Source organism: Homalodisca vitripennis, chromosome 4 (assembly GCF_021130785.1).
Source record: "Homalodisca vitripennis isolate AUS2020 chromosome 4, UT_GWSS_2.1, whole genome shotgun sequence".
NCBI classification, from domain to species: Eukaryota; Metazoa; Arthropoda; class Insecta; order Hemiptera; family Cicadellidae; genus Homalodisca; species Homalodisca vitripennis.
Window position 1 is genome coordinate 8,662,553 of NC_060210.1, and position 12,917 is coordinate 8,675,469.

Sequence of the window (12,917 nt, forward strand, 5' to 3'; positions counted from 1 at the left end):
AACTTCAGCAGTTCAACAAACCGCCGAAAACAACCTATCAAGTCCTTCTGGGAAAACTCGCCACCCCTGTTCAAGCTACCAAAGATGGCATACCGCTCTCTTGCTATTGCTGGGCAATCAAAGAGCAGGTGCTCAGCAGTCTCCTCCTGCTCATTACACCTTCCACAGAGCGGATCCTCCTGAAGGATACCAACTCTGTGTAGATGCTTCTTCAGGTGACCATGCCCCGTAATGAGACCAATGACCTTGGAAGACATTGATCTGTTTAATGAGATAAGGTCCGAGGCCACCTTGGAGGAAGGTGACTGTAATACCATTCTACTCACTCTCAAACCCGGATGCAACCTCCACCTTCTCCCATGCTCCGCACGAATCCATTTCGAGACAACCCTAGAGGATTCACACCTTGGAACACCGCAGAATGGTTGAGGGCCCGTCATAATTGTTGCTGAGCCCTGGTTGGCCAGGGCATCAGCTCTTTCGTTCCCAGAAATTCCCTCATGACCAGGAACCCAACAAACGGTTACATTGTTGATTCTGGCAAGGGAGGAAACGGTCTGATAGCAATCCCAAACCAGTTTGGATTTGATTGCGCAAGAATCCAGCGCCATCAGCGCTGCCTGACTGTCCGTGAAAATGTTAATCGTCTTGCCCCTATATCGCAGACGAAGATTCTCACGAGCACATTCCATAATGGCTGCGACCTCCGCTTGAAAGACTGTCGGATACGGACCCATAGGAACCACCAGCTCCCTACATGGTCTCACTCCCAGAATTCCAGCGCCTGTGCCGCTTTTTGTTTTAGAGCCGTCTGTGTACCATTCGAGCTCCGCTGGTGGAAGAGGTTGCTTCCCCTCTGACCAATCATCCCTTGAGGGCAAAATAATCCTAAAGGGTTTGTCAAAGGAAAACTTTTGTGGCATCTGATCAGAGATCATATGCAAAACATCCTCCTGTATCAGAGTGCTAATTCTGCAGTGCCCACCGCTGCAGCCCGACCAGAATCCCGTCTGCTGAAGACAGTAGGCACTCTTCCTGGCCATAGCTCGAATGACAATGTCCAGGGGGGGCGAGATTAAGACAACAGTCCAGAGCCGCGCCTGGCGCACTAGGAAAGGCCCCTGTGATAGCGAGGCAGGCCATCCTTTGGATACCTGCCAGACGTGCTACCACCGTTTTGGCTTCCATTTTTGGCCACCATACGACAGCTCCGTACATTAGTGCAGGTCTGACCACGGAAACATAAAGCCAGTACAAGAGCCTCGGCTTCAGTCCCCAGGGCCCACCTATCACACGTCTGCATTGCATTAGAGACCACTTACCCCTGGCAATGACCCTTTCTAGATGAGGTCCCCAGTTTAGAACCCTATCTAGGATCACGCCCAGGTACTTGACCTCAGGCTTCAGCTCAACGGGTGAGCCTTTAAATAGAAAAGGACCAATGCCCTCCATCTGTCGCCTCCTGGTAAAGGCAACCACGGCAGCCTTGGTGGGGTTGACGGTGAGGCCAACCTTATCACACCAGTTTCCCACCATGTTCAGAGCAGCATTGGTCAGTTCCGTGATTGTTGTGTTGAACTTGCCACTCACAAGAATCACAATATCATCTGCGTACCCTTGTGCAAAGACACCGCTGCTATTCAAAGAATTTAGCAGGTCATCCACAACCAGGTTCCACAGAAGAGGAGAGAGGACGCCGCCCTGCGGACAGCCCCTCGTAGCCTTCGCACTAACACTTGCTCCCATGAGGGTTGAAACAACAACCCTGTCCGTGAGCAAGGCCCCTATCCAGTCACACACCTGACCATCAACGCCACGTCCCGAGACCGCATTGATAATCACCTGAGTGGCTGTATTATCAAAGGCACCTTCAATGTCTAAAAAGACTCCTATAGCTACCTCTTTTGCCGCCAGCGTCTTCTCAATCCTGCATACCAATTGATGCAGGGCCGAGAGTCGCATGACTTTCCTGGAGTGTAGACAGTGGCGTAGCGAAGGGGGGGGTCCGGACCCCCCCCGAAAATTTTAAGACATATTAAAAAATAAAGCATGGAGCAGGAGAAAAAAAGGAGAGTTATCGTTTACTTCTTGTCTACAAACATTAAATTGATTGATTTAATTGATTAAAGTGACCGTTGTTAAAAATATAATTGTCCTTTTCGTTTAAATCATAAAGTATCAAACGATACTTTTGGGCTCGGCCTCTCGGATAGTGTAGTGTAATCACGGTATTGCTATAGAGCGCGGTCACGTGACGTCGCAAAGCAACCTAAATTGTAACACGGCGAACATTCGACCTCCAGGCGCTCGTTGTGTCAACATATCCTGAAACAACATGAGTGACATCTTCAAGAAGATGGGACAGCGTGCCTTTGGAAGCGCAGCCAGCTAAGAGGCCTAGCTCTCTCCACCTGCCGGATCGGCGCCTAAGAAGGTCGCTGCTCCAGCAAAGGGCCTTTTTAAAGGCCACAACGTCACCACTGCTACTGTGACATCTGACCAACCTACGGCTTCGGTTTCTACGCCCAGGATACCCTTGCTGTTCCTGGACAGTGTTCCGGACTGGCCTACCCACGCCAAGAAGTTGGAGGAGTTGGCGCGGGACGGCCTGACAACATTCCGCGGTGCTCACTATCGCTTGAAAGTGACCACCGTGGAGGACTTCAGGGCAGTTTTAGCGGTACCTATGTTCCAAGAAGCTGCCCTTCTACACTCATAACCTTGGGCGTGAAAGATCGCTTAAGGTTGTGATCAGCGGACTGCCCGACATCGATGATGTGGGAGCTCTTCGATGTCTTAACTGACGAGGGCTTCGCCGTCGACGAGGTTGCACGACATCGGACAGCCAGGGGGGGGGACCTACAGGAGCTGGCTGATCACGCTGACCAGGGACAGTGAGCGAGAGAACCCTGACACCAAAGAGGGCTTGCCAAATCTACAACGTGACAAGCCTGCTCCTGTCAGGGACTTCAGTCACTGTCTACAAGAAGCCGGGTCGGCCCGCCGCTCAGTGCTACCGGTGCCAAGGTTTTGGCCACGGCTCCGGCAAACTGCGGGAGGCCGAGAAAATGCGGTCCGCTGCGGGGAAAATCATCTGAAGATGAACTGCCCCAAAGTCTCGACGGAGAAGGGTCACTGCTACAATTGTGGCGGCGATCACAACGCCAACTATCGTGGGTGTCCAGCCTACAAGGAGGCCAGAGCGCCGCAACAAACGGAGGCGCCAGCAGCAGAAGCAGAAGCAGCCGCCCCGCCCAGCGCAGCCTACAAGCCGTCTTGAAATAGCTGCGCAGCTGACCGCCCTCACCGGCTCTTCAATGAAAGCAGTGGCCCTCAGTGGCACACCGACCATTGCTGACTGTTGCAGGAGCAAATTGTTCCAGTTGACAGGCAAGTCATTGAGCTCAACTGCTCAGATACTGCCCACACAGACCAGGAGGAGCGCCCAGAGGCTATCCTAGCAAACCCGACTAGGACTTGGACAGTTTAAATTAGCGACCCACTTCGTTCAAATTCGTCTTGGGGGACGTAAAATGGGCTGCTTAGAATTAAGTCACGACGTTGATTTTTTAGTGTCATTAAACTGTAGACATGTATATAATTATCGAAAAAAAAAATATAAAAAAATCACTTTTGGTCGGAAAATACACTTTAAAAAGCTCTACTTATAAGAAGTTCCAACTACTTTGGATTTCACTTGACTGAGGCATTATTTCATTTTCCTTAGTATATTCCGATCGGAAATGATTATTTTTGTTTTTTTTTTCTCGATAATTATATATTTATTAGTCGGTGTTGAATTAATACCTAAAATCAATGTCCTAACAAAATTATAAATAAAACTTTTACCTCAACCACTCAACCAGTGAAATCCAAAATCGTCAAAAACTTGAAATCTGTAGAGAGCTTTTCTTCGGTATTTACCAACCGGAAGTGATTTTTTGTCGATAATTATATAGGTAGTCGAGTACAGTTTAATGATAACAAAATCGTCATCCAAACTCAATAAAAAATACCACATTTACCTCAATAAACTGAAGTCTGAAGTAGTTGAAGTTCTAATCATTAGAGTTTTCAGGTGTATTTTATTTCCGACCGAAATGATTTTTTGGATTTTTTCCGATATAATTATATACTCGTCTACAGTGTAATGATAAAAAATCGTCATTATAACTCATTCATAAATACCCTCAATCAGTTAAATCTTATACTTATTTATACCTCAAAGTAGCTGAACTTCTAATCAGTAGATGTTTTCCGGTGCATTTTCCGACCGTTAGTTTGATCTGTACCCGAGCAACGCTCGAAAATTGCCCTCCTTTTTTAAAGGGTTTCGGCCGTCAGTGGCCCAATGTCCCCGAAGGGGTATTTCATTTTTTCCACAGAATATAGTTGTGTCAATTATACACTTGAGTGAAGCTCTGTTTTGTTCTTTTTCTTTCTTATCCAGTGAATCCAACATCACTTTGGTGCCTTATACTCGGCCAGGAATCGAACTTCGTAAAGTTTCTGTAGCTATACAAGAAAATTTGTGGTACTAGAGTTGCTGTGAGAGTTGAATTTGCCTATTACATCTTTCCACTTTCCATAAGGCATAGTTACTAAACCCAGTGAACTCATTGGCAAAAATAACACACAAAAACGTTCCCCGGATCTCCCGGTTTTCGGACCCCCCCCGAACGAAATTTCTGGCTACGCTACTGAGTGTAGGCATGCTGGTTAGTTAATAAAACCTAGACTACAAAATACATTTGAAACTCTACCTTTTTGGACACCGAATTTTGTGTATTTCTTCAGATATCTTAAAAATTACTGCAAATAGAGGTCTGGTACCAATTTTATTCAATTTTTCAGTTCAATTTTCATAATATACATTAAATTTTACGTGCTGGGTAACGCCCAAAATAATTTAATAGGGCTCCCTTTTAACGGTAGCACTGAAATCTGGGCGAAATCTTTCACCCTGTATAGCTCGCTAACTAAGCGTTTCTGGACCTATGTGTATATGAACTTTTTTCATTATTTTCACCGTAAGAACAAGTCCTGACAGTTTCTTCATGGGACACCCTGTATATATATATATATATATATATATATATATATATATATATATATATATATATATATATATATATATATAAATTAACAATAATAAATAAATAACTATTAACATATTTAACATGGATAAAATTTTAAGTCAACAATATCAAAACTGAATAAATAAATACATTGAGATACAAAATTTAAAAAATTAATGTTGTGGTATCACAATTTAAGAATTCATCCACGCAATAAAACATAACTTTTAACCAACACTTTTAAATTTGACCAAAGATATAGATCTAGCATGTAATGGTAACTTATTAAACAATTTAATTTTCATAAAAAGATTGACTGCATTTTGTTTTAGTTCATTTAACTGGTAAGAGTTTTAACAAATGCTAGTAGGATAATCAAGAATATCCTGTCTAGTTGTTTATTTTTCAAGTTGTTCCCTTATACTTATAAGACAGTAGAATATATACATATTAGGAATAGTCATTATTTTTAGTTCTCTAAAAATTGGAACATGGGTCTCTCTTTTTGAAACATTTTTCATAACATGTAATGCATTTTTTGCCATTTCAATACTCTATCTGCATCGCTGCTGTTTCCCCATAGAGTTATAGTGATACAGAACATAAGTGTAAATGGAAAAATGCATAATAGGAGGCTAGAAGCATATCCATAGTTATACAATGTTTCAATTTACTCAAGAGATAGATTGCTCTAGATATTTTTTAACACAATTGATCTATGTGATGTTCTCAACTTAATTTACTGTTGAGGTAAACGGTATTTTCTCTTTTTTTTTGTTCATTTACTACTAATTAGTTTATTTCATACCATTCCATAGCAGATTTTAACACAAGGTTTTCTTCCATAATGAGATTCTCATAATTTTCACTGAAATTCAAGAGTGTGGTGTCATCTGCATATAATACTGAGGAGCATGGTACATGTAAACGAGAAATCATTAACAGCAACAACAAACAAAAAAGGGCCCAGGGCAGAACCTTGTGGGACTCCAATTTAAATAGGTTTTACTTCTAATCTATCTTTATTTTCACAGACTAATTTCGTAAAGAGAGCATATTACGAACTAAGAATTTCTTAGAACAAGTAGGTAAATGAGATATTAAAAATAAGAGACAGATTTTAGGGTATTAATGTACTGTGATAAGTTAATAATTAATTTAAAACACACAACTGCCATCACGAACACAGGTCTCAGTTGAAGTTGGGTTTTACCAGAGTTGGTCTGTAGGTCTTCAGTAATCTTAATACAACTGCCTGTAGAAATGAAAACAAAAATAAGTTAAAACTAAATAGAAAATTAAGTAAATTACTAGTAAAATAAAATAATTGATATTGACTATCAACTACTTCATTATTCTACTTTATTAATACTATTATTGATGTTGACTATCTTCTACTTTATGAATTAGAACAACAATAATTTAAAAAAATCATTCATTTGTAACATCTTGCATGCAGTAGTGTCTATGGTGTTTCAGAACAATATAATTGTTGCATAAGAATTAGCACTAGATTGGACAAAAGTATGTGCATAAAATTTGAAATAAGAAAATATTGTCAATAATTTGGAAAAAAAGTCGGTTGATTGGTTATTTATATTCTATATAAATTAAAATCAGGTAAGCCATAGTAGTCATTGGTTCTTCGGCCTTTCCATATTAATTGTTGTGTTTTGCTCTCATTAAGAACTAGGTCATTATGTTGGCAGTATTGCTTTGTCATATTCAGGGCTATAAATGAATTTATTTCAAGAGATTCTGTGTCTTTTTTTGCAATAAGAAGAGCGGTGTCATCTGCATATAACATAGCTTGGGCCCAGTCAAGAAGTTAGGTTGGTAGGTTATTTGTCAGCAATATGAAGAGCACTGGTCCAAGTATAGATCCCTGAGGTACACCTCTAGTGATTGGGAGTAAGGTTGATCTTGCTTTATGGGATGTGTTGTTTCTGGCGTAATTTACTTCCACTAGTTGCTGTCGATCTTTCTGGTAGCTAGCAAGCCAGTCATGTTCTATTGGTCTTATTCTATGTGGTGAGCCAAGCTGTGCAATTATTAATGTTTGTAAAAATGAAGGAACATGTTAGTAACAATAAACTGATACATGAATAATGAAGGACTCGAGAATATAATGAGTCTACCAACCAATCCATCCAGTAACTTCATCATATATACTATGTCAAATGAATGTACTCAGTTTGTTTGCAAATGAGTTATTCTCTAATTATTTTGTTGCTATCATGGTTAGCCATAAGACTAATGTAAAAATATAATTAAATTTTGATCCCAAGTTCAAATCTGAACTAGTTCAAAACTTTTGATCATTAGTTCTAATAATGTAACAAGCTTCATAAGTCGGACCTTTCTATCAAGAGTTATTGCACGTCCTTTCTCCTCTTCTGTGGAACCTAGTTGTGAACAACCTGCTTGGGTCTTTGAACATCAGTGGTGTGTTTGCACAGGAATACACAGATGACATTGTGATTCATGTGAGCAGCAAGTTCATGACAACAATGACCAATGCTGCTCTGAACATGGTGGGGAACTGTTATGATGGGATGGACCTTAGTGTCAACCCCCCCAAAGCTGCCATGGTTGCCTTTACGAGAAGGCGTCAGTTGGAGGGTATTGATTCATTCTTATTGAGAGGCTCTTCCATTGAGTGAAAGTCCGACGTTAAGTACCTGGGCAAAATCCTTGATAGGATCCTATAATGGGGACTCCATTTTGAAAGGGTTATTGCCAGAGAGAAATTGTTTTTGATACAATGCAGACATGCGTTAGGTGGGTCTTGAGGACTTTGGTATTGACTTTATGTCTCCATGGTTAGACCTGCAGGAATGTTAGGGGCTATTGCCTGGTGCCCAAAAAGAGAGGTCAAGATGGCAGTAACTGGTCTGGCTAGCATCCCAAGGATGGCTTGCCTTGCTATCACTGGAGTTCTTCCAAGTACACCAGGCGTAGCTCTGTTGTCTTAACCTCACCCCCCTGGACTCAACATTCTCATTTGGCCTGTGGCCAGGAGGAGTGTCTACTGTCTTCAGCAGGCAGGCCTCAATCGTTCTGTGGCATTCCTAGCTGTGAATTCTTTGGGCTGTCTAGAGATGGGTTCACGCTGAACATTAGGGAAGGTGGAGGCTGTACCCGTGCTGTAGACTGAGCTGAATGGTTCTAAGGTGGCCTTCCCCTAGGGTGGCGTCTGACCTTCTTTTATTAAGTAGATTGGTGTCTTCTCGAGTGTAATTATGATACATGGTCAGCTGAGGAAGCATCTTCACAGAGTCAGTACCCTTCGGGAGGATCCGCTCTGTAGAATGTGTGACAAGCAGGAGGAAAGTGCTGAACACCTGCTCTGTCCTGCAATAGCAAAGGACCGGTATGCCATATTTAGTAGTACCCCAGGAGGACCTGATCGGTTGTTTTCAGCGGTTTGTAGAACTGCTGAAACCGTAGACTGGTTGGCCTCATGGTAAAGTCAAAAAGGCCCTTTAGGCTCAAGTGCATGGCAATAGGCCGCACCACAGAAGAAGAAACGTTATAGAGGCTCTCTTAACCCTAACTTTGTCTGATGAAATAAGACATTCATTACTTTTTTTACATGTTTTTTTATTATACATAATTGTATATACTAATATACATTTATGTACTATATACTAATACAACTATTTTATTCCTTAATAATAATTGGTATCAACATATTAAAAAAATAAAAGATTAAGGAGGTAATTGCTCTTTCTGAATGGAAAGAATATTATGGTTTGGTCTAAATAACAACACTTATATTATATTCAGTGCTCCATTTTAGAACTAGAAAATGCAGAAAATTTTCCTGGGAGTCTTGAGAACAGAATGAAGAAAATTTCTGAAAATATGAGGTTTTAAAATAGAGTATGCAGTCTGACGTACAGGGGAACGTTTCCCCCTCTAACGAAAAGTGCATATTGTTTTAGAGAGATTTTTCAGAATGTTCCAGAGCATTCTAAATGAAATCAATCACAGCTTATATTAAAATAGTAAGATTTAACCTGTTGACGAGTGCAGCAAAACATACCCAAATGAGTGCGCACAGCATTTGCCGTTTGGTCCCGTATGAGGAGGCACTGCATTTTCCGTTGCAGACTAAAGACTGTCAATTCGTTCTCACTGACTTACTGTGACGTCTAGCGGAGATTTTTGGAACTTTTTAGTTGTTCCTAATAGTGTCTCTGTACAGTGTTGCTAGTGCTGTATCGTGGTGGCACCTGGTGATAACTTAAAAAACTATTTTGCGGAGGCGGGACACAAGACCCGCTACGCCTCCAAGGTCGCCATTTTATAAGGCCACTCCCCAAGAATAACGCGAAGAAGCGAAAACTACTCAGGCAGTGCTACGTGTTCATGCAAACACACTACTCAAACTGGACAAAGAATAAAAGAAACCAGCTATGAATGTTCAACATGTGAGGTCGCCCTTTGTATACATCCTTGTTTTGAGCAGTATCACATATTAGCAAAGTTTTAAAACGAGGATATTGCTTTTAACAATCTACAATGTATTTTTATATACATTTAAACTATAATAAACAAGTTTATTAACATTTAAAAGTTTTTTTTTTTTACTCCCTAACAGTCTGTCACTGGTCAATGAGTCACTCAGTATGGACCGTCATAGGAGCACGGCAAATGCCGTGAGCACTCGTCAACAGGTTAAATCCTTGAAAGTCTCTAAAATAATTAACGCACCATTAATGTATATTTAATGTTTTCATGGAGAGTCCATACAAGAGAGTTTTGATGGTTGAAAACATCCTCCGAGACTTCTCCTTCCCATCTGGGTAATATGTGGAAAAATATCCAGTTTTTGTTGGCTCCCTCAAACATCTACAAAATAAAGGTTAAAGTTTATATAAAAAATTGTATGGCTAAAAACAAATCATTACAATAGAGCCTAGTAGTCAGACGCACCACATTAAGTGTGTTTGACTATTTTTTCTTGTTTTTAAATTTTGCTTATCTGATCTAATCAAAATTTTCACCAAGTTTGCCTATAAAAAAATAAGAGGATTGAAACAGATCTGATAGTAGAGATTTATCTAAAACCCACTGATTTAAAATAGTTCACAATTTCAATGAAACAGTGAATGGAAGTCTCTTCACAAGTATAACAATACAACATTTAATCATACAGTATGTTTCTTATCACAACATGAATTTGCACATATGTTCCAATCCGGATTTTGCTTTCATTTAGTTTTATCTCTTTATTTAGAAGCACCATTTTATTTTAGATGAAATCACTCATTTGGTCCAAGCATGATATGAGATATGGATTTGGGTGGGATAAGGAATTTATAGTCAGAGTTTGCAATTCCAGACCACTTTTGTAATCCTGGGATTTCCAGATGTAGAAAGGAATGAAAAATCTGTTTTACATGTTTTTTATTACGTAAATTTTGCAACAAAATATTTGAAAAAAATATTTATACTTTAAATTATTTGATTCACAAAGTAAAATTGTACCACATTTAGCGTTAAAACATTGTACTATTTAAAATTATTTTCTGTCGAATGAAATATAATTACAGGTCAGATACTGATGGTGGAAGGGATCATGGAGGCATTGACCTCTTATAATATAGAGGTCTTATACACAGATGTGTACATGTGATATCTGTGGTGTGTTGTCTGCAAAATTTTATCTCTACAATTTATTGATCTAATTGACATTTCTGGTGCTATTCTGAAGTACAAGTGTGTTAGAAATTGGTCAAATAAGTATTCTAAAAGTATTCAAATAAAAGGTTTGGCTTTTTGTCAGTTACAAAAGTGAACAAATTACTTTCAAATATTACTTACATCATAATGGCAAAACCCACATGTCTATAATACACACTGTATGAAGTTTTAGACTGTAAAGCAATCACACAGCCACAAATATTTAGTGTTTCTTCACTCAATATCTCCTAATGACAATTTTTACTAATATTTTTATAAACAAAATAATTTTATAATAAAACAGCAAAATATTTAAGACAGGAAACAGATAGTTGAATGAAGTTTGACTCAAGTAGCATGTTATAACCAATCACATCATCCCACCAGCGAGCCAACCAACTTAAGTGCAGAAACAGCTGTCTGATAATCAAATGGTTAGCGATAGTCTACCAGCTGTCAATTCAACCTTCAATAAACAAGCGCTCACCTTTGGACCTGTGATAACCGGCTACTGATAACAGATTTTAACATCATTTTAATGATCACTGATTTTAATATATTGTTTTTATACAGTTTTAAATTATTTATTATACAGTTTTAAATTATTTATTATACAGTTTTAAATTATTTATTATACAGTTTTAAATTATTTATTATACAGTTTTAAATTATTTATTATACAGTTTTAAATTATTTATTATACAGTTTTAAATTATTTATTATACAGTTTTAAATTATTTATTTAATTATTGAATTTTAAATTATTGATTAATTAATATCAATGAATAATATGAAAATATTGGAAACTACCCTGACTGTGTACTACAATTAACAGTTTCTACAGAGATTTTGGCCATACAATCAAATCAACTTTTATAAATTGACAATATTCAAACTAGCTAATGGCCAAGGAAGCAATACAAATGTTTGAAGTTTTTATATTTGAATATTTTGAATATATTTATATATATTTGACATAGAGAACCAGCCAAACTCTTAAAAACTGTATTAGTAGCTGCACTAACAACATGGAAATAAGCAAAAAAACTAGTTTTATCACTGGAGAAATTGTGTTTGCAAAATTAAAAGGCTACCCACACTGGCCAGCTAAAATTACTGAGATCCAAACAAATGACAAAAATCACAGCCAAAAATATAAGGTTATCTTTTTTGGAGACAAAAATTGTGCAGACATTAAAGAATCTGATATATACTGTTATGAACAATATAAAAATCTTTATGGCCAACCCAAAATAGACCATTTCAAAAATAAACTCTTCAACAAAGCCCTAAAGGAAGCAGAAAACGCTTATAAGCAACACTGCATGGAAGTCACAGGCAAAGAAGAGATTTTCGAGTCTGATCCAGATGATCCAGTTTCTGATACAGGGTCACTCAACTCTCTTAGCACAGGAAATAACACAACCTTAACGTACTTAGAAAGTAGTATCCTGGAAAATGACCTTACGAATGAGGAAGACAAACTAAAAATGGCAGCCACCGTTGGTACGGCACTGTTAAAAGAAAACCAATCTTTAAAGTGCCAGATTGCTATATTAGAGAACAAGGTGGCTAGCAGTGAAGCGATGATAGAAGAGATGAAAGAAGAGGAAAGGAAACACCTGAAAAATATAGAAAATCTGCTCGGTAAGTTAGAAGACACTCAAGAACAACTCAGCAAAGTAACTCAAGAAAAATTACAAATTCAACACATTTTTGAAGAACATGATCAAAAACAAGAATTACTGATTCTAGACTATTCCAACAAAATAACCCATTTAATGCAAACTATCTCAGGTCTTGACACTAAACTAAAAAACATGAAACACATCAATCAAACAGAGTGCAGATCCACCTTAAGCACTGCTACTCAGACGCAAATGGACAGCTTACCGACATCAGCCTCCTCTTCTCTTGTGTTGGAAATGGTAAAAATCAGAGACCAACAAAGCTTAATAATAAATTCCATCAACACAAATTCAGGAATGCCTGAGTCCATTCACCCCTTAATGAATGATCTAGCTCAGATAAAACTCAGACAGGACTTAATGGAAAACACTGTCAAAACATTGCAGGAACAGCTAAACAATCAAAGTTCTATGAACGCAACTAGGCCACCCAATTCCATCTCTTCAACACCCCGGAAAA

General features: G+C 38.8%; 1 protein-coding gene across 5 annotated transcripts in view; it reads right to left on the reverse strand.

The window, feature by feature from the left end:
- Nucleotides 1-6,032: 6,032 nt before the first annotated feature.
- LOC124358935 (ornithine transcarbamylase, mitochondrial-like) overlaps nucleotides 6,033-12,917 on the reverse strand; it is a 35,172-nt gene continuing 28,287 nt past the window's right edge. For all 5 annotated transcript variants that reach the window (XM_046811210.1, XM_046811207.1, XM_046811206.1 and 2 more), the window contains 2 exons: nucleotides 9,798-9,935; nucleotides 6,033-6,333 (listed from right to left, as the gene is read on the reverse strand). In XM_046811210.1, the coding sequence (XP_046667166.1) occupies nucleotides 6,271-6,333; nucleotides 9,798-9,935 (201 nt within the window). In that variant the 3' untranslated portion in view covers nucleotides 6,033-6,270. The remainder of the gene's footprint in view (nucleotides 6,334-9,797; nucleotides 9,936-12,917) is intronic.